The sequence below is a fragment of the Passer domesticus genome, chromosome 12, assembly GCF_036417665.1.
Source record: "Passer domesticus isolate bPasDom1 chromosome 12, bPasDom1.hap1, whole genome shotgun sequence".
Classification (NCBI taxonomy): Eukaryota; Metazoa; Chordata; class Aves; order Passeriformes; family Passeridae; genus Passer; species Passer domesticus.
In genome coordinates this window covers 12,360,586-12,382,894 of record NC_087485.1, presented here as the reverse complement: position 1 = coordinate 12,382,894, position 22,309 = coordinate 12,360,586, and the positions used below count along the sequence as shown (strand labels likewise).

Below are 22,309 nucleotides of genomic sequence, written 5' to 3'. Positions count from 1 at the left end.
CTTTAGCAAGCCATGACTCATTGCCCTCTATAGCACAGACAGCTACCAGATACAGAACCTTAAGTGCCAGAAAAATGCTCCACTAGCTCACAGAGAGTGTTTCAAGTGGAAGCTTCAAAACGGCCTCCAGAACCACACTCGTGTTCAAAGGAGGTGCTAGAGAACACGGCTGTGTGAAATTTGGCAATACAGATTCACTGGCAAGAACACGGAGGTTAGTTTTGGCTCACAGGAGATCCTCCACCCTGTAGTTTGCTTTGAACAGTTGTAATGAAAAACTCAAAGTGAGATTCAGCTGCAACCATCAGTTTTTATCTAAGGTTGGTTTGAAAGCAAAACAAAAAAATTCAATTTCTGTATTTATAAGGTTGGAGAGGGTATAGATTTCTCTTTAGAAGAGACTCTGTATTTTAATTATCTTTGGAAGAGAAGGTAGCTGGGAGACCTATAATTCTCTCTCACATATGCATGTAGGCAACCAAAACAGCAATGTGCTGGAGGAGGGGGTGACTTAGTAAGTACATATACACTGTACAAGTACATCTGTAGCACTGGGCAGCAGACAAGCCAGTCCACTTTACTACTTCCAGAAGAAAAGTTAGTCACTCCTCCCATCTATTTGCAGCAGCATAGCAAGAAAATGCTGCTCTCTTCAGCCTGAATAGAAATTTGTCTCAGACAAAAAATCTGAAGATGCCTCCAGCAGTGCTGAGGCCCAAATCGTTATCGTTTTGCCTCTTGTATTGTGGAAAATCTCAAGCCTCAGCACACAAGTGGAAGGTGAATGAGGTAAATCACAGGATGTCTTATTCTGACACGTGACAAGAGGAAGGAGAGAGAAAACCCACTTGGGGATGGGGAGTAGGAATACAAGATAAGCAGGACAGCCAGCCTTCCCTTGAAAAGCATGCAAGTGAGCTGCCTGCCACTCCAGAATCTCCAAACACTTTAAAGGCAAGGTAGTTACAGGCCACTGGAATATTTTCCACCCAGAAGACCTTTGCTTTAAATGGAGGGTCCCCTACATTCTAAAAAACAAAGAATATCTTGCTATCTCAGACCACCAACATTTACTTCAAGTTTTCTGCTCCCTGTAAAACCAGGGAACACATACTTAGCTTTACTCTTCCACAGACTAGACTGAAAATGTCAGAAAACAGGACAAGCTAGCTTATAAATAATTGCAAAGCCCCTCCTGAAAAGGGCTGAGAGGGAGGTGGGATGAAAGCTTCCAGCCAGGAAAGCTGTGACTGCCAAGGAGCAGAACAAAATAAGGACAAGGACAGTGTGTGATATCCCAGCTCCATCTGTACACAGAAATGAAAGGCATTGAGGAAAATATCAGTGCGGCTTATGGCAGGCACTCCCAGGTGTGGGAAAATCCTCGGGGGAAAAGCACCATCAACAGAAAATACAGCAGACCTTATAAGAGACAGCTGACGTGGCAGATCCTACAAAAGCTTGTCTGCAGTATCTGAGCGTCTTTTGTTCCCTAGCCCCATTCTTTCACCTGGCAGCTCACAGATTAAAAGACCTGAGAGATGTTCCTGTCACAGAAGACTTTTCCTCAAAAGGCTCCTAAAAGGAGGAGGGACCAGGGTAATGCAGGGTCCACTACAGGGGATGCGTGGCAGTGGAAGCTTTACCCTTCTAATAACAACTCCCCTATTTTTCTGGAAATTCTCCCTAACCCTATCCCCTTTCCCCTCGCTACCTGCAGAGTGATAACAAAGCCAACATTGTCCATCAAGACTCAATCTGAAGTGACTCAGTTATTCTCAGGAGCTTTGTGTTCATTTTTTCAGCCTGGCATCCTAAGAAAACAAGGTTTATGTCATCATATTGCCTGTCATATGTCTTAACTGTTTGTCCCTTCCTATTAACTTTGAATCACACCATACTGAGGATACAGGGCTATGAGAAATTGAGTTTCTCGGATAGAAATTGAGTTTCTCTAGGATCAGTAAACCTGCCTTTGATTGGGTAGGGCAGAGACTCCAGTTCATGTGTCTGCTGAGAGAAAGGCTAAGAGCAGAGTCAGCGCTTATCCCTGCTCTTAGGCCTGTCCCAGGCAATCAGCACACGTGTGTCACCCCGCCAGACAGCACCGTTCCTCCTGCTTCTTGTCCTGCTGGTAAGCACAGGATGGGAAGGGGGGATGAGAGTGCTCTGTGGGGAATGGGGTCGGGTGGAGGGCTGAGCTGGACTTCAGTGGAGAAACACATCATCACAAGTCTGGCCTCATACTCAAGAAAACTTATTTTCTCTGCCAAATTGCCTGTAACTTCATGACACATCATCAAGGACAAATGACAATATTTATCAAGTACTCGCTGAATCCAGAATGCAGCTACACACAAAAGAGCAACCAGTTAGAGAATTCATCCATTAGATTTGTTGCAGCAACTTTTTCTTCCTTTTTGCCTAAGCAATGGAAAAGTCATGTTGAAGTCAATTTATTTCCCAATGTCACCACTTTCTAGGTCTGCACAATTAATGCAGGGTTTCTTGAAACACGTAGAAAGCGTGTGATGAATCAAATGTGAGCACTCGGGAAACAGCAGTCCCACAAGACTGCAAGGCTTGGCTCTGGAGTCAGTTTGTGACATTGGTTACAAGCAGCTATACACCCCAAGTGTGCTCTGCAGAGGCATTTTTCTGTATCTACTGACCAAACTATCCATTTTTAAGGAAAAGTGAAGGAACAAAAAAAAGTCCCTTTTTTGCTGCAGCACCACATGGTAAATTTCATTTGTCCCGTCCCAACTGCTTCTAGTGACAGTGGAGTGTTTGTCTGAATTTTTAACAGATGTTTCTAAGTACTCTTGTCCACTTCTCTCTCCTGAGGATTTCTGCAGTGGGATAGCTCTAGATAGTAATACAAGCAATGCTTGTAAGAGGCTCTGGGGATAAATCTGTAGACGCTGCATCTAGGATGGGTGTGGGTATGGGTCCAAGCCTTATGAAACTTTGTAAATATTCTCTGAAGAATAGCAAGCTGGACTGAGCCTGCCTGCAGATGTTTCTGAGCTTACCAGCCCCACAGCAAAAAGCAAGACAGCTTACAGATAACTGCAACACTCCTGAAACAGCCCAAGAGTGAGACTTAAACTGAAATTTATAAAAGCAGGGGTATACTGGAGCAGAACAGAATAATGCAAAGGATGATGTGTGATGGTGTAACACAATTTCAATTCAAAATACCAAAGGTGCTTCAAAGGGGACCAGTTGGGGCTGAGGCAGAATTTCCCAGATGTCAGGTTGCCCTTGGGAACAAGCACACTGGATTCACTTGACAGGTGTGAAGGTACTCAGAAGTCAGTCAGAACACAAATTGCTTAAAAAAAATAAAATCTCTGCTTTGATTTTTAAAGAAAGTGAGCATCTTGCACTAACCCCTGGCAAGGAGGCTGTGACGTCTGCCTGAGTTTGTACACAGCCTGAAACAATCAGCAAAAGCATGCTCGTGGCTGCTAGTTTACATTATCGAAATGGAACCAGAGCTATTTTATTCTAAAATCAAATCTATTAAAGCTATTGTCAGTGTTTCACAGCAGCTGAAACTGTTTTTTTAAAAGGTCAGTCTACTAGCTAGAGAGTGAAAACAAGCAAGGCGGCTGTGCCAGCCCTTCAGACGTGGCTGCATCCTGCAGTCTGGTTTTGCATTCCCTCAAATGTCGGGCAAGGAGCAGCAGCGAGGTCTCAGCGGAGCCCGCCTGCCCTGCCAGCCGCGGGGGACAAGGGGACAGGGGACAGTCAGAGGAGGCTCCAGTCCTGCGGGGACACACGGCGGGGCAGCACAGCCCCCACCACAGCACGCAGCACCTACGCCTTGCCGGGGAGAGGAAGGGATGGCTGGAGTGGACACCACTTCTTTTTCAACCCATTCAGCTTTGTGGCTGCTGTGTCACTCACAACCATACCACAGCCCTCCCCCACACCCAGAAAACCCGTAAAAACCCCAACCTAAGAACCACTTCCCCCACAAACAGCAGAGCAGGGCCCCGAACACCCCCACAGCTAGCACAGGCCTCGAATTTGCTGGCATCTTCTGCATTGGCATTTCTGTTAACCCCTTTTGTAAGATCATTTGACTCGATTTCAAAATTCCTCATTCTGAAAAACACTTGTTAAATATTGGCCCTGACTGCTGCACAAAGTGATAGCTTGGTAGTCATAATCCACAAGATATATTTAGCCTCACAAACTCATCATCAATGGATCTTGAAAGCATTGTAGCCAACCGACTGGAAACCACATGCAATACAAACACATAATAGAACTTTTAATGTGCAAAGCGACTAAACAAAAAGATCCTTGACCTTCTTGCTTTCCCTTGCATACCATTATCCCCAGTGAGACAGCAAATGGAATGACGTGGAGAGCAACAGCTACCAACAAGCAACTTTGGAAGCCAATTTCTACAGTAGTTAAGCAGTTAATGACGTTAATCAGAATGATAACTTATTAAATTCTATATTTATGCAAATAGCATTTTGGCATATCGCATGGAGACCTGAGTAGCAGAGCTTGCCAGGGAAAGGTCCCAACATCTTTTCTGTTTACCATTTTGGGGTTTTTAATACCAAGTAAAAGCATCTGCCATGGTCGGTACATCAGACAAGCCACACTTAAATAAAATGCTACAGTCACAAATTAATATCCATAATTCCAAATAGATTAATGAACAAATTGTTGAATTCTTAGCCTTTATGAAGCAGAGATTCATCTCTGCAGCCACATCCAATCTCTGCCATTATCTTTTTAACAAGAGACTTTTCTTATAGACCTTCCTAAAACAGGCAACAATTATTGAACAAAGAAAATAACAGGTAGCTCTTCCTCTCTCTCTGTGCTACAGTAGCTAGGGAATATATGGCACAAAAATATAAAGTAACAGTAGTTTATGACTGACATGAAAGGACATTATCCATGTGTAATGAGATGAATCAGAAAAACTGCAGTTCAGGGTAGGCAGAATTTACAGTAATCTTAGTTTTGTAAAACCAATGTGGAAAACTTATTGCTTTCCAAGAGAAATAGCTGGGAACTTCTTGGTTCTGGTTGTGTTTAAATTCAACAAGGATGGAAGAAGCAGGGGATTGGATGAACAGCCATGAATTGCACTTTTAATTGCTTTCGAGATATCAAAAAGAACATCAAGATGTGCTTATGCATTTAGTTTCCCCTTTGCTTGGTTCCGTTATTTAGTAGAATTAAATTCTGCACAGATTTTACCCATTTATTCAGTTCCTTCTCTATCTTGAGGAAAATGAGGTGGGAATCACTTCTGCAAGATGTTGTGTAAAATGAGTAATTCACAAATATAAATTGTACCTCTGTTTTGAAAATCAATAATATTGCTTATACACAAGCCCTAATTGTTGATTTATTTATGTAAATATCTTGGTATCTGGATACCTTTTCTTTTTTTGTGCAAACCTCACAACACAATGTTCAAATATCTCAGGAAAAAATAATTGCCTTTTTTCTCCCCTTTGGGTACAAATTTCTGTGTTTTAAATGAATGTGCAGGTTTTTCTGTTGCTGCACAAAGCCTTCATTTCAAAACACCAACTAATTCTAGGTTTAATTAAAACAGAATGTTTTATATTACAAACACTTTTTTTACATTGCATTTTTTTACCTTAATGTGATTGCTGCCTTTTAAGAGAAGAATAATTTTTAAAAATTAATTTAATGAAATAATTCAAAGTTTTACAGCAACTCACTTTATAGAGGGAACTTATGCAAGCACCGAAGCCCTTCCAGAGAAAACAGGATTCTCCACACCTCCCTCTGGCTTTTCTCCCTACTGAATGCCGTGGCCTTCACTCAACCAAAGGAAATGAAAGACAGACTGAGACAACAGCATCACGTGGGTGAAGGTCAGATTGATTTTCAGCTGTGTGGTGCTGTTTTATCACCCTCAGGACAAAAGTTAAGCCCTTCATTGTTTTTCATGTCTGCTTTAACAGAGCAACTTTTTTTTCTCCTGAAATTTTGGTTGGGGTCCACACCACCAGACTTATCAAGGATAGTCTAATTTAAAACATTTGTGAGGATCTTCCATCCTCACAGTAAAATCCAGAGCAGCCCACACACCACAAAATTTCTATGAGTTTCCTCTACTCCCTGTGTACAAACAGTGGCTCCTTCAAACTACGGAGATTTCTGCAGTGACATTCGCTGACAGCAAAAGCAGAGTGGGATGCAGCTGCTGGCTGTTTGTGATGATCCTGGGCACAGGAGAAGAGCAGTTGCTATCTCAAAAGGGGCAAGTTCACAAATTGTTTTTTCTCCCCATCCTCCCTTCCTTTCCTCTCCTCTCTGCTCAGAGAGGCCAAGCTCTCTGAGAGCTGAGCCTCCTGCCTGTCACTCGGCAATCCAGACATGCACAGCCAATTACTGTGGCAGCCTCTGGAAAAACAGGGAGTTTTGCTAACTCTGATTGCACTTTTTCCAACTCCAGTGCCACTTACAAAATCCCTCTCCCCCCAACTTCCTGTCAGGAATTGGCTTTTCTCATTTCTCTTCTAATTCAGAGAGATTCTCCCCAAAGTAATGATTTTATTTTCAATAGTCAATTTTAGCTAGTCATGTCTTCAAAACTGAACTGATTAACCTAAAATGAGGCATTGTGTACATCACAGATACGTGTATGCATACCTAGTTATTGAGAGAAAGCATCTTCCTTCCCATTTCCAGTTTTTTGGCAGACAAAAAACTCAGTATCTCTCATTTATGCTATGAGATACGAAAATTCTACTCAGTTTCATTTCCTTTTGTTTTAAATGTTGGGTTGAATTTGTCTTATTTTGTGAGACGAGTGCAACAGCATCATGACTGCTTCCTAAAGATAACAGTCTATCCTCCAGAAAGAGCAAGGAAAACTATCTGCTTTATTTATATGTACCAGAGGGCCTGGTCCAAGTCAAACCCAGTTACACTCAATACCATCAAAACTCCTTGGAATACAGTTCCTCCATGAAACAGCTCTTGTAAAACAAACCATGACAAGTGTCTGTAAGAGAGGAAGGAGCTGTGAAGGGCTGTAAGGTGACATCAAGCTGCTATCCAGGTTGGATCTGGATGTGGTCTGAATGCAAATTAAATAATTTTCACTGGTTTGTGAACAAAGATTTGACTAGCACATGTCTTTAGTTCACCTGAATCTGGCTGGGTCTGCACCCAAAGCAGCACACGGAGCAGTGTGATTTCTCCCAGCACCTCGAGATCTGCCAGTCCCCCACAGGATGGTTCAAGGAAGGCTCTGCCCATGCACAGAGCTCCAAGGAAGAGCCAGCTCTGGACAATGGACAAGAAATGAACTGCACCTGAGAGTCAAGGAGAAACCAGTAACACAACAAGGTGTCACTTAAATGCACAAACTGTGAATGACTCTGTTTTGTGTGGGGCTGGGAAAGGGCCAATGCCAGCACAGCCCCAGAGAGAAGACCACTGGGGACAAAATGCAAAATGGGACATCCAGAAAGGAGCAGGCCAGGAAAAAGCCTTCAAGGAGGGACCACAGGGACATATGCACGGGCAACAGGGAGGGGAAAGGGCAGAGAGCAGCCACCCCAAACACATAGCCAGAACACACAAAAGCACAATCCCAAATGGTGCAGAGACAGACCACAAGCTAAGTACTACCATAAATAACTGTCCTAGGTGCATGTTGGATTTTTGGCTGGTTTGAGCTTGGTTGGTTGCTATGGTTCATTGATGAAGATTGAACAATGTACTTCAAACCTGCTTACACTACTCTTGAAGTCCAGTAAATTACCTCTATACAGTTTTGCTGGAAGAAAATAAACACAGGTGTGTGTATTTATATTTCTGTAGACTGCGAGTTCATAAAGGAAATTTACTCTACTTCTGTCTTTCCAAATTTTCTAATGAATAATTAGTAGATGTAGATTTCTAAAATGACCATTTAGTATAAATTATATCAAATCTCATTTATTTTAAGAGATATCATTAAGTACAAAGTCTGCATGAGTGAACTGAGTTCACTGTAGAGGAAGTGACTGGGAATTATGTTCAAAAATCTATTCAAATGTTTAATGTAACAGATTCCCTGGAGAAGAGAAAAGCAATGGGTTTCTTCAGTCTTTCTTTATGTCCTCCTCAGCAAGTGTAACAGTAATTGAGTAGCAACAAAAGAGGAGCCAAAAAGTCTTTCATCATTATGGCTGAGAATGATTTTCAAGGAAGCCTAAGGAAGAGATGGACCCACACGCCAAAAAAATAATGCCTTCAAGAGGAAGTTTACTCCCACCATTACTGATGTCACCAGCAACAAAACCCACCTGGATTAAAGACCTTGGCTGTTCCACCAATTTCATGCATGTCATTAGGCAAATCGGTATAGCCACAGTAATTTTCATCCAAAATTACTCAAGGTATTAATGGAGAAGGTCTTGAGTTCTCTCCCAAACACTGACCTCTTGTTCCCCTCATGTTGACATAAAGCTTGTGCAGCTCCATAGAGCACCAGATCTGGGAGCTGCACAGACTAAAAATCAATCCCTTTAATTGTCAGCAATGTCAGCTCCCAAAGACAACACAAACCTTTTACCAGCATAAGGCAGGAGATGGAAGGGAGGAAGGAAGAAATCCAGTAGCAGTCAAAACTTAAGCCAAATTAGAATGACAACTTTTTAATTTCATGATGATAAAAATAACAATTTTTAGGAAGGAGAACAATTGCCAGGAAGGGGTTGGAGAATGTTTAAAGATTACAAAGTGCTTGAATGCCCTACAAAGTATTTAGCGTGAACTGACCAAGTGCCTTGAAAATGCCAAATCGATTTTTCATTAGCTAAGACAATGAAAACTGCTTGTAATAAGCAAGATGTTTGAATAACATTACCTATATTTAATACATGTAATTTACTTAAATTTCTACTGAGTATATTTTCAACAGTTTTAAATGGAATATGAAATTATAACATTTACCCTACTATTAAAACCACCTATTAAAATTACTTACATGAAACAGCATTCAAAATGTACACACTTCCTGCCAAAGCTTTGAAGAAAGTCAGAAGCTGCTTGGACCTCTGATGGAGGTCCTCTGATGTGCAAGCCCAGCTTGGAGAGCAACAGCCTCTCCAGCAGGTGCAGAGAAAATATTTCCCTTATTCAGTTTATTTGAGCGGCTCAGTCCAACACGCAGTTTGTTGAGAACAGAGGAACCGCTTGGCAGATGATCCCTGCTTTGCTTCTTGCCAGCCTACTGCAAAGAAAGGCGTGAGACGCCCACGGACCACACGGCCCCCAGGGGAGGCTGTCCCAGGAGGACACGTACCTGGGGGGTCCCTGCTGCTCCCCCGAGCCAGGGCGCGCTGCCGCCGGCCCCGGGAGCCCGCGCCGCCCTGGCGCTCTCCAGGCAGGCCCAGCCCGCGCTCCCGCACCCAGGGGCCACACGGAGATGCTCCAGCAGGCGCTCCCAAAGCCAGCCAGCTGAGGAGGACCAACCCATGCTGGCACGTTTCCCTAAAGCCAGCCGGCACCAGGGGGTGGAGGCTGCTTTCTGGCTTCCCCAAGCCTGGAGCACAGTTAATAACATGCCAGCTGTATCTGCAGACAAGCCAAGTTTAATGAGGCTACAACAAAAGCATTCAAATATGCACTACAGAACTTCTGTGGGGATTTTTTTCTAGAGCTTGTTTTTAAAAAATGAAAGATAGGAATTCTTGACAATGTTTGTACACACACTTCCTTCGTTTTTAATTGATTTTGTTTTAATTATATGCCGCAAATTCAAAGAAATCAACATTAGAAAGACTTGTTTAATCCCACTACTTCCAACAGCAAAATTATGCTGTGTGATGAGTGCTTGAAATGCACTGCTGGTTGCTTTTTTCTTAATAAACATTGAAGTCTTAATTGTTTTTCCCCTACATGGCCAGACACCATCTTTCTGTCTGCCAGGTCTTCACACTAGGACAAGTCGTATCCCTTGCCTCCTGCCTGGGAGCAAGGACAGACACACCAACGTGACCACATCTCTGGCACAAGTGATGGAGGAGATAGCTGACCCCATCACTCTCCCACCAGCCATGCCTCACATCCCTCTTACTCCAGGCCAAGGTACACAAGGTATCAACGAGAGGATTGCAAACAGAGGCTTAGAGACAGGAGGGAGCAGCAAAAGAAGCCTGCTCAGGCATGAGGGGATGGAGAAGGTGGGAAAGGGGCAACTGCTCACTGCCTCCTTCACCAGAAGAACCAGAGAGTATCAAATGAAAGCAGGTGACAAAAGTGAAGTGAACAAAAGGTGATGCTTTTCCCCAATGTGTAGATGAACTCTGGATCCCCATCACAGGAAAAGCTAACTGCACTTCAAAATGGAAATTCATGGAAGAAGATTGTCTGAATAATTTAAATAAAAAGCACCACAAAGTGCTTAGATAAGTTTGTTGACAGCTAGGAAAACATTCTGGGGAAACAGCACAATGGGACCACCAGGCTGGCTCAGTATAGCCATCCTTACATGAAGAGTACTTACCCAATTGTCTGTGGTGGGATAGGGGAAGAAATCAGGAAAAAACCCCAAACTCTCTGTGCATCTCTTTTTCACTGCTTACACATGCAGTCTGAAGATCTCAATGGCTGTTGATATGGCCATCAGTTTTGTTCCTCAACAACCCACAGGAAAGCCATGCAAGCCCTTGAGCAGTATCCTAGCCAGAAATAATCCTCGCTCTTGTCCATCTGAGACAGGACAACCCCAGCACATCCTCCATTCAGCTCTCTAAGGCTTTATTAAAGGCCACTTTGTAACAAGCACATATCTGTTGTAGTCTCCAGGCTATCCTCACTGCAGTTCTGAATTGAGTTTCATATACTGGGTTTTGTCTACAACCCTCTGAATGCTGGGACCTTCTTATGGCAAACAGGAATCCTCCTACCTGTAGGCACAGCTGCTCTTGTAACTCTCACCAGGCTTCAGCCTGGGAAGGAACTCTTTCCACTGAAACCCCTCCCTCCTCTTTTTCTTTTTTTATAAAACCCATTCATTATTTTTCTAGATTTCTGTATGTTGAGAAACAAATCTGCCCAATGCAGACCCCCACACTCCTCCCTCTGCTGTACTATGGCAATGGATTACCCTTGCAAACAGAAATCTGAAGCAGGAGAAGGGGAGGTGGAGCTCCAGCACCTGCAGTACCCCAGAATTGCTGCGTGAGGCCTGAGCTGGTGCAGGGGGATCTGGACAGGCTCCAGCTCCCAAATGCAGCTCCTGCTGCACACGGGAGCCCCACACATGGCCAGCACCCAGCACAGCTCTTGTTTCACAGCATTTGGGGTGCTTCAGTCTGTGTGCATCTCTCTGTTGTTGATGCAGCAAAGGAGAAGAGCCCGGCTTCTCAGCCAGCCAGGGGCAACCTGTTCAAGATCTCCAAAGGACACACTTCCTTTAAGAGGCCTCATTTGAAACATGGACCCACTTTCTCTTTTATCCACTTCCATGCATACCTGTGCTTACTTTTGTGCAGACTACTTTTTGAACTAGATAAAAGCAGATAAAAGAACTCAATTAAAGTAGTAAGAATGAAACAGTCCCTTGCCAATACAAGCAGGCTAACTTGTCATCCTCAGCTCCTCACTGGGCCATATGTTTAAAAATGACAAAGAAAATGGTCTTCCTGTGTGAAAAACATATGCTGCTTGAGGAAAGACATCATCATCACCGCTAAGAAATTTTGTGCAGCCTCAGAATGCACAGACAGTCCATCAGTGACTGCTGGCTATGTGGGGGCTGAGAAAGGGGTGGGGAGAGCTCATTACCTCCCTCCTGCCAGGGGTTTTGGTAACATGCAACCAAGCCGGCCGCAGCCGCGCTGGCAGCGCTCCTATCTGCACGCGCAGTGCCTGGTGCTGCTCCCTCGCCTCCATCCCCAGGGGGCCGGCACAAAGGTGGCCGTGGCGATTTGCAGGGATGGCGCCCGGCGCACTGGCACACTCTTATCAGCGAGCACACGGCCCAGCCCAGCGCCGGCTCCCGCGCGGATCTGCCGTGGGCTCCCGCTCTGGGACACCCTCCGTGAGGCCGCACAGCAAACCCCCAGCTGGGTGTTTATGGCGAGCAGGCATTGTTTGAATTCGCATGTCCCCCCACCAGAAATCCTTACAGGCACTGCATGCCTGCAAAATCCAGGAGAGACGGAGAAGGAAGTGCTGAGGCACGGCCCCACTGACGCCTCGCCGTGCCAGGGGGCTGAGCACAGGGTCACACGCCCGGGCTCTCACCTACCTTTGCCTGTGGATGAGCCTCCGATCTGACGGGTGGGCAGCGCTGTTAGGGAGCACAACGCCTGGCACCACCTTGTCAGACACACGCAGCACACCACACTCTACACTGAAGCACACCGGCCACGTGCGGGGGCAGAGCCAGCGCCGGTGCCTCAGCACGGGATGCGCTGCCAAACCTCGGCATGGCCAGGGCTGCTGCAGGCCCTGTTCGACATGAGATTTGCAGCTTCTGTTTGTCTTCAGCACCCCACTCACATGTGGGAATGTGCTTTATGTTCTGCACGATAAATACGTATTTCACTGAGCACCTGCACAGCAAGCCAGTCAGCACAGCTCCTTATCAGCACACTGATTTTCTGGCACGTGCAAGCAGAAGTCCTTGAAAAAGCCTCTTTTCAGGCTGGCTGGGAACCTCCAGGAAAACTCAAACATCACCTGCGGGGTGACAGCAGCCAGGGGAGCCAGACCCCAGACCACCCAGCCATGTGTACCCCTGCAACAATGTGGGGTTTCAGAGCTCTCAGCACGGAGGGCACAAATACTGACTGCAGGGAGATGTGCAGCACCTGGGCACTGTGGCCAAGGTAGCTGACGAGCCCTGGGGAGCCCTGTGCTGTCCCTGCACCTGCAGAGGGGACATTGTGACAAACTAAGGACAGGAGCCTGCACTTCAAGCCCTCCAAGTGATTGACAATAAAAACACTGCCCCAGTGCCCATTTTCAGATCTGGACAGCAAGAATTGAGGACTCCAGGGAAAATCCATGTTTTTACAGTTTGTGATATTATTGAGCTTTTCTGGTGCCAATTTTAAAACACTGCTATGACCTCTGGAAAGAGGGGAAACTGCATTTCAGCACAACAACGCAGAAAAGAACAAAAAAAGGAAACTTGTTATTTTTTTAAGCTTGAAACACTAGTCAGGTTAAGAGAAAGGAGCAGAATTCTGGCAAGGACAAGAGCACTCAGACTGAACCACAACACAGTAATTAGGGCCAGTAGGTCATTAGACACACAGCTGTATAAACTAGGTGTATAATTAAGTTTCCACACTGCTTTTTCACAACTGTATTTCAGTTTCTTTTGTAGAGGACAATCAGTAATTCATTAATTTAAAGATGTAACAAAAGCAGCAGCAAAAATAGAGAAAAATTACTAATTTGCCAATCAGGTGCAAACAAAGATGACAATTTTGGGAAAGGCTAATTTTGGAAATGTATATAAGACATCTCTCTTTGTCAGTGGGAAGTAAAAAATGCCACCTGACAAAAACATTCATGAGACATTGTCACTTGTTGACAAGCTGCTGTATATGTGTTTCTGGATAAGCATCCCGCAAATGGGGTTGCATGGCAATTATCATTCTTGTAGCAGGTGAAATAAAAGAAAATGCAAAATTATACACTAGCATGAAACAGTTACAGTACCTCGTTTCAAATGTAAGCCTACAAGTTATAGGGCATTTAAAAGGAGCAACTGCAAGACTTTAATTATAAACTAGTTCCTACCGTACAGTAGTTTAGAAAAATCAGCTGCTTCCAAGCTGGCAATATCCATATATAGCTCTGCTGCTGTTTGAAACAGACAACCTGTAAAGTTATCAACAACAGAAGAGGACCTCATGAAATGCTCAGAGACCCAGCCAAAAACTACTTCTGTCCGCTTCACTGATGTGCTAATTTGCTTTAAAACCTCTACATTCACTTGAGAATCTGAAGAAAAAACTTCACCTGAGACTATTCTGACCCATTGAAGGGAAGGGGCGGAGGAAGAAAAAAAAAAAAAAAAAAAAAAAAAACCCACAATAAAATACTGGAGCTAAACCCAGATTAATGCAGGATTAAACACGCAAGCCAAATAACAAAGCTTGTGACTTTTTAGCCACTTTTTGTCAGACAACAAACCACCTGGCACCAGCCACCAGACAGTGATCTATCACAAAATAGTTTCTTGATGTAGGGAGCCTCTGGTGCTTGTTGTAGGACACAGTAAGTTGTAAATCCACATGTAGTTCTTTACTCTTGTTACTAATGCTGTAAGATAGCATCATGCTACACCTACACCGTAACAGCAGCATGCAGAAACATATAAAAAAGGCTGCACGTGATGCCAATGGCAATTACTTAGCCCTCTCTAATTTAGGGGATATGGGATACCAGTGAGTTTTAAAGTCATTTTAAAAGCTTAACACATCCAGTGCATACACTAGGTGTTTTTATTTGTTCTCAGAGTATTTTTCAAGATGCTGCTGTTTAAGGAAACAGTTTAAGGCACTGTTTCCAGGACTGCTGCAGGAGTGCTTGTTTGTGGGGGCAAGCTGGGAAACAAAAGAAAATATAAACCAGTAAGGAAATGTGATGTTCTTTTGGTACAAGCTGCCCCATTTAGGCCCCTTTCAGATCCCCATAGACACTGGGAACCTACAACCTGCAATCACAGACACCAGTCATGAGCAAAAGGTATAAAAGGCACCTAGTTCTGTCAGAAGGAGAACATCTCTACTACACTGACATCAAAAGGAATGCCATGCACCTATGCTACCAGAGATGTCTAGATTTCATCAGTGTTTTGTCCTCAAAGAAACAAGTCTGAAATACATGAAAAAGCAAGGAGGGGAATGGCTGTTTGTTACTTCCTTACATGTCAAAGCAGCTGTGTTCAAACTGTATTATAACTTCAGCACGCTGTAATGAATTTCTAAGGGATTCCAGTGAAATAGATGGTTTATCCTGTTCTTTGGAGTGATCTCTTGTAATCCTGCAACACTCCTGAGCTACAATACCTTCCTAACTTCAGTATCCCAAAGGAAGTCATTAGTTATGTTATATTATCAGCCTGGTGATATTATCACTACAAATATTACCTGTATTGATCTGGAGCCATGTAGACATGACTGAAAGCCCTGCTTCAGATTAAGACATGAAAATCTAGCTTGCCAAGAGGTCAGGCACTGCATTACACCCTCAGGTGTGTCAGGCAGGTATCACAGGGAAAAGGAGTGCAGGGTAACTAAGGACACAGGCAAGTAGCTCTTTTTGTAGGGTAAATCTTTCAATACAACACACTTTCTAATGAGGTCTTAGGTTTTCACCCAGGTGGTGCAAGTCTTTTTAGATGAACTGAACAAAGACACACATTTTGCATGTTTTCCTCAAAAATCCTCATGATTATCAGACCATGTATCAAACTGGTGTATCTGAAAGGGTTGTTTTTTCCTCAAGGTATGGTATGTGAATATCAAGCAATATTTCACATTGTCTTTGTGGAAACATTCTCATTCCAAAATATAGCCCAAAATATAGGAGTGCAATCTTCCTATTTACTTTAAATCACTTCAGGACACTAGATTAAACTAAATAGAAAACAGACACTCTAGTTCTGAAACAAGGATTATCCTCACATGGAGACAATTACCACTAATTTCACATATATGCAGAGAGTTATATGGTGCCTTTTTTGGACAAAATGTCTTTGTAAATAATCCATACACGTGAAGACAGTAAAATAAGACAAAATTATGCTACCTGCAATCAAGAATAGCAATGAGAATACTGAAAAATTATTTTGATGTATCCCTAAAAATAGAATTTTTCTTAGTCTCACTAAGAGAATACTACACTGAGGATTAAAAAAAAAACAACCTGAGGTGTGAAAACACTGACTGAATTTACATTAATAGCATCTCTAGGTTGCTATGTTTTAATGCAGATTTGCCTCTGGAAAAGAATTGTTCCTTTTCATAGCACTGCTGTCACCTGTCATAACCTTACACTCGTGCTCTGGAGTCCCTATCAGCAGTGGCCACTGCCCTCTGCCATTGTGCCATTACAGCTGTTTGGGGACCGCACAGGAACCAGACCCAAGCAGACATCTGGGCTAAGAAGAGCCTCCTTTTGTGGGGCTCAGCCCAGCACCAAAGCAGCTGTCCCAGCACAACTGAGGAGAGCAGGCAGTGATGGAGCAGTGGCCACCCAGGGCACTTCTTCTTGGAAAGGACCAGTGTCCACACGGGCTGTGCACTTTGCCTTCCAGTTGGGAAAACTTTCTGAATAGAAAGTTACATGTTCTTGCTTACTCTCCTGCAGCAGAGTGCCATGTGCAGAAGTCTCAGGCCATCGCTGTGGCTGTCAGCTGGCTGGGAAATTACCCTGCAAGAAGTGGCCTTTTGATTTTACGCACTTTCAAGTTTGCAGCCTGTGTAGGGCTTAAATCAGAGTGCAGAGCAAGGAGCCCTGGGGGCAGGCTTAGGACTGCAATCCCTATCCAACTGCAAGCATAGCAAAACCCCAACATCCCTCTGTCCTTCCTCCCACCAAGCAGATGGGAACAAGAGCAGGGAGTCCTCCCCTCTGCAAGCCAGAGTGAGACAAGGGAGGGTGCTCTTGGGGTGGGAGTCAGACCAAGCCAAAGCCTCCACCTGACACTCCTCCTTTGCTGTATTCTATCCCCTGTATTTTTTTCTTGGCTGATCATCATTTTACTTATGCCCAAAAAGGAGAGCAGGAAACATAGACTAATTACAAAACAAATTAAGTGGCCAGGAGGAATATGCACTAAGGGGAAAGATGATGGGATACTGCTGCACCAGAGGAGAAACTAACCCTTCTGCCTTCTGCCAGCCTTGACCTACCCGTCTGCCATAACAGCAACTGCCTAAAAATAACTTAGATGAGTGTGGAGGAAGACGTGATGGCAGAGTATTCAACTCTGGGAAGGTGAAAGATAAGAATCCCTGATTTAAATACATATGAACATATTCTGTGCTCCCCCTCCTAAGATTTTATTTTATCTTTGGTAAAATCTGCAAAGCTTTTCCCTACCCCTGTAAATCGGCTTAGCGTGCTCAGCTGAGTACCTGCTGCTACCGCCGGCCATGCAGAGGCAGCCCTGGAAAAGCAAGGTATGTTGCAATTGTTCACACCAGTGCTCTGAGCTTGTTCTTACTTTACAGAGAGTAAAATCAAGATCAGCGTAGGCTGATGCCATCCTCACTTCCATAAAATTCAAAAGGCAATGTAATAATAACCTAGGGAGAATGCTGTATTTTTAGGGTGGGATTACAGAACTCGCACTATGAATTTTAATCTCAGGAATCATCATGTTCTTTTAGGGGTTCAGAGGCCTTTTTTCCTGGGAGTTTTGCACACTTCAGTCATTTAACTTTTTTAATCTTCCTACATTTGGAGAGAGAGGGAAAAATACCTGCCTGAAACTTCCAGCATTAAAAAACCCCACAACATTTTTGTCTAACGTAATTACTGACATATTCCAATTGGAAAGCTGTTGCTTTTATTTTAATTTTATTAAAGGAGTGAACAAAGGCTACCCAAGGCACCACAATAAAATTACATTAACTGTAAAATTACATTATTAATTCTTTAATCTCACTTGAGGCCTCAAGCTGTTGCTATGTCCAATTACCCAGCTAACCACCTGTCAGAACTGTAAAGCTAGTTTAACATTACCTCCAGGACAGTTGTGTGCCCTGTGTTCAGTCAGGTCTGCCAGTGAATCGAAGTCCTGCTGACAGTTATCGCAGGTGTAAATTGACTCATCCTCCATGTCTTCATCTTCCTCATTTCTCTCTTCCTGGCTCGTCACACTGTTCCTCTCTTCCAGGGCCCGGCTGTCCTTCGCTTCGCTCTCCAGCTCTCCTCCCAGGCCACCTGCCAACAGCAAGAACATCCTCTAAGTTTGAAAGGTCTGAAAAATAAGAGCTTTAAGAAGGATGTTGCGCTTATTAAGATACATTTAATTACAGCCGCTCTCACATTATTCCCGACACCTTTCATTATATTAATGTGGTTTTCATATCATGTGGTGCAACAATTCTCAACTGTATTCTCTGCTGCTTAGTGCGAATCCTGCAAACACTCTCTCCTAATCTTCTCTGGTGGGTGTATAGCGGGAGCCTCTAACTCTGTCATATAAAGTTGTTAGTGTTTTATCACTTAACCAGATTCTCAAAGCTTTAAAAATTGGCAAGATTAATTACAGCCCGCAAAGAAAAGGCATGTGCTGAATTTTAATTCTCAGTGCTCTCCTCTTCCCACCGCCCCCAAGCCCCAATATTAGTAACAACAAGCAAAAAAGATGCTCTAGCTGAATATCCCAAAGCACACACATACCCCAGGACATGAGAGGTCTTGCTGAACTAATGAGAGGCACTTGGTTGGGCAGATGAGCCTGACATTGTGCTGACCTAGCTGAGAGCAGATACAGTGCATCTGACCTTCAGGTCTCTCCAATATTTTTTATCTTGGTCTGTGGCCAGAGTGTGGGCTAGCACATACATCTTTGCCAACCCCCCCAAGTTTTTGTCTGCATTTGTGCTCAGGGAGATTGAGCTCTCTGACAGCTCCAGAAACTCCCCAGTGTTGGGGGCTGAGCACCACAGGGCTGTGCAGGTGGCAGCTCCACACAGGGGGCAGCTGGCTCTCCACTGGCCATAGTGGGGGTGGGAGTGGTGGCAGGACAGCTGCTCACTCCCCCCAGGACACCCACAGTGGCCTTTGTGAGGGATAAGCTTGCAGCCACATCCTCCTGCCTCCAGGACACCCCCTTAGCCATAGTGGACACCCAGATGTGCCTGAGGCCAGTTCATGCAGCACTGCAGACAGCCCTTGCTTGGGCTCTCTGGAGAGGCCACAGAGCTGAAAATTCCCTTCTAAGTCCCTGCTGCCCTCTCAGCAGGGAAAGCATCCATGAGGCACACTAGCCACGGTGGCCAGGCTTTGGTGACCAGCTGAAACAGAGCTGCCTCTGCCTCTTCTGCACACAGGCTCCCAACAGAGGTGGTACAGCCCCAGGAGCTACACCTGCCCTATTTCACTTGCCTCCACAAGAACTCATGCTCTTAATACACCCTGTCAGTGTGATGGGAACACTTGGGAAGTCATTCAGAAAGTGAAACAGAGCCACAGACTGCCAGCAGAAGAGATCCTTGCACACTGGCTGACCCCAAAAGCCCAGGAACTGCTCTCAGCCACATAGGAGGGAGATGCCACCTTGTTGGTTTGGGAGCATTTGGGTTTTAAGCCATTAAGGAAGGACCAGCAAACAGAGAGGTGAATTGTTTATAAAATCAGATCAGTGCCAAAAAGATTAAGGACAACCAATGCTGAGAACATGAAGCCAAGCCGAAAATAAAATTTATTAAAGACGAAAACTGGTTACCACAAGCACTGCAATTCAGACACACACGGCTAGAGCTCTGCTACCACTATCCAGCCAGAGCACATTTCATACCGTCTTCTGCTCTGCGCATGGTAACATAAATCAGCTGGTGTAAAACACTCTGCAGCTTGCCATGGAGCACTCGTAACATGACGTACCCTTCCAATTGCAATGGAAATATTAAAAATCAGAGCCTGCGTTGGTGTGTCACAGCCTCCCTCCTAGCAGTTAACTGATCTGCACATTTTCAGATTCTTTTACTGCTAAATTATACATACCTTTCTACTACAAAAATTTCCATTAAGGGCGAGATATAGTATTCATCTTACCAAATCAGATATGCTACTAGCACAGCAGTAATGAATTTAAGGATTTAGTTATAAAAAGTATCACTCACTAAGCACTCTATATTGTAAGTCATCATCTATACTATGTTTATTCAATAAAATGCCACTAGCTGAACCTCATGCTTTATAGAGTCTTCCTTAAATAAAAATGTCTTGTAATGAAAAAGACCCCACAATTCTGGTTCTCTTATATTACCACTTCACCAAATAGTAAGTCACTTTTAGACCTATGCTAGCTTTGCTTTATTTCACACATCATTTAATGTATATATTCAAATTATCACTTATATTTTGTCATATTTACTTGGCACACCTTTATACAGGGTCTCATTCCAGACTGCAATCACAAACATTTTAGCTCATTCAATCTTTTTAAAGCCTACGTCCTGCAGACTTGATAGCTAATAAATCAGAATGTCAACTCTCCAGTTTTATGACAGAAACCTATAAAAAGATTCCAAGCATATAAATGTAACCTAAAGAATTGGCACCTGCATCCATGCTGCCTGCTGACAAAGGCCTCGGGGAAGCACTTCTGAACCAACTTTGCCACAACCTGAAGAAGAAAGGTTTTAGGCAACTTTGGGGAGCTTTAAGGGACCTTCACTAATATTTTTAGCAGAACTGCTGTCTTTTGAGAGTTAACCTAAAGACCAGCTGATCTGGTGAGTACACTGTGACAAATTCATCCTTGGTTTTACTCCAATACTTCGTGACTACACCAGGGATAAAGCTGCTCGACCGAGTCCAACAATAACAAATAATTTAGCACACTGCTTTAGGAAAAGTAAATTGTACAATGTGAGATAAGAAAATAGATTCCCCACTGCAAAGCAAAATTCCAGAAACATTTTTTAATTCCCTGTTGAATGGGAAATCTGATCCTCTAGGCAACTTCTCAAAGGCGTCGTTGCTTGACAGAGCTGTATGTCAAATAGCACAAGAGTGAAGCTTGCAGAAATTATTTAGCAAATGCAACACTGCTTTACAATGGGATTTTTTTCTGGTTTTGGCAAGTTGAAGGAATTGTACACGTCTGCCACACCTTGGTGTTACTGTCCTTCAAACAAAATGGTCTTCAGATTCCTCTGCTGAGAGCTGCACACTCTGTGCTTGCCTTGCTATTACCAAACTCTGCTGAGAAAAATCTGTGGTGTTTCTTGGGTTTTTGACCTTTGTCTCTACTCTTCTGACCACAGGCTGCCAGCAGGGTGTGTGGGGTGCGGGCGGCCCTGGGGAGACACTCGCTCCTTGCCCAGGGGAGCACAACAGCCAGGGCAGTGATGGGAATGGGTGGTCCAGCCAGCAAGGAAAAGCTTCAAACGCAGCCCAGCTGCTCCCGCAATGAGCTCAGTTTCCCTGATGAGGACAGCAGGCCACGAGCATTCCTCGGGAACTCGTTTCTGCAGAGCTCTGCTGTAGCAGTTCACAAATTTAACCTGCAATTTTCCTGCCGGCAACAGCTGCAGGAGCACCTTGCCTGTGGGTGCAAGCACACTGCCAGAGGGGCTTGGGTCACCACAGGAGGCCAAGGTGCTGCTGGCACCACAAGCAGGCTTTGGAGCTTGGCCTGGCTCTGAGGGGACACGTCTGTGCACCACCAAGCAAAGGGGCTTCTTGGTTGCCAGAGCCAACAGGACCTTTTGCAGTCACCAAAAACCAGTGGCTGCCTTGTGGCACCAAGCACAGATAGGTACATTTAGTGCCACAGCTAATTTATTTAGAAGATTCCATTTTTAAGCCTTGGATTTTAGTCAGCTTAATTCAACAGTAAGTAGTTTCTATCTAGATAGCTTAAAAAATTCACAATAACCACAGTTACCAACCTGGAGGAATTTATGCACCAAAGACCACTGCAAGGACATCACAGCACCACAGGCACCCAGCTCACACTGGTGTGGTGTGCTCAGCACAAGGCTGTGGGCAAATGCCAGCAGAAGGGAACTGCAGGCAGCACGAGGATAAATGATCAGGATAAATGATCACTGATCAGTTCCAAAGACAGGGTAACACTTCGGTGTTATGAGTAATTTTTAAGTGACCCTGCCATATCTAACAATGGTTCTAACAATCTTTTATGAGTAAGAGGAGATACAATTTGAGAGGTCAGTCTTAGAAGTATACCTCACTACCCAAAATGTCAGGAAACAGGGTAGGGGGGCTTTTTTGTTTTTCTTTTCTTTTTCTTTTTTTTTTTTTTGTCCCCCCTCCCCCTTTTTCCCCTGTAGCACAGTGAAAGGTCTGCAGGGCTTTACACAAGAAGAATATTTTACCCTATGACCTAAATAATCTGGCCAACAGTCAGGAATATGTTATTCTAATTGCCACTAAAGTTAATGTTGTTAATGACCCTTGGTTTTTCTATACAAGCCAGTTTATGCTCTAGAAAGTTACTATTTCAGAGGAGACATAGCAAGAACTGGGAGTGTTCCTGCCTGACCTGGTGGTCCAAGGAATGTGGCAAACTTGGCAAAGCTGAAAAAGTGAATTCCCGAAGGCCCAGTTTGAAAGTTGCAGTCAG

The 22,309-nt window shown here is 44.2% G+C and overlaps 1 protein-coding gene across 11 annotated transcripts in view; it reads right to left on the bottom strand.

The window, feature by feature from the left end:
* ZNF423 (zinc finger protein 423) overlaps positions 1-22,309 on the bottom strand; it is a 281,397-nt gene that overhangs the window by 140,730 nt on the left and 118,358 nt on the right. For 9 of the 11 annotated variants that reach the window (XM_064386378.1, XM_064386379.1, XM_064386380.1 and 6 more), the window contains 2 exons: positions 17,731-17,931; positions 13,774-13,854 (listed from right to left, as the gene is read on the bottom strand). In XM_064386378.1, coding sequence (XP_064242448.1) covers positions 13,774-13,854; positions 17,731-17,931 — 282 coding nt within the window. Of the gene's footprint in view, positions 1-13,773; positions 13,855-17,730; positions 17,932-18,036; positions 18,169-22,309 lie in introns of those variants that run through there. The other 2 variants (XM_064386387.1, XM_064386384.1) reach the window with 2 other exon arrangements.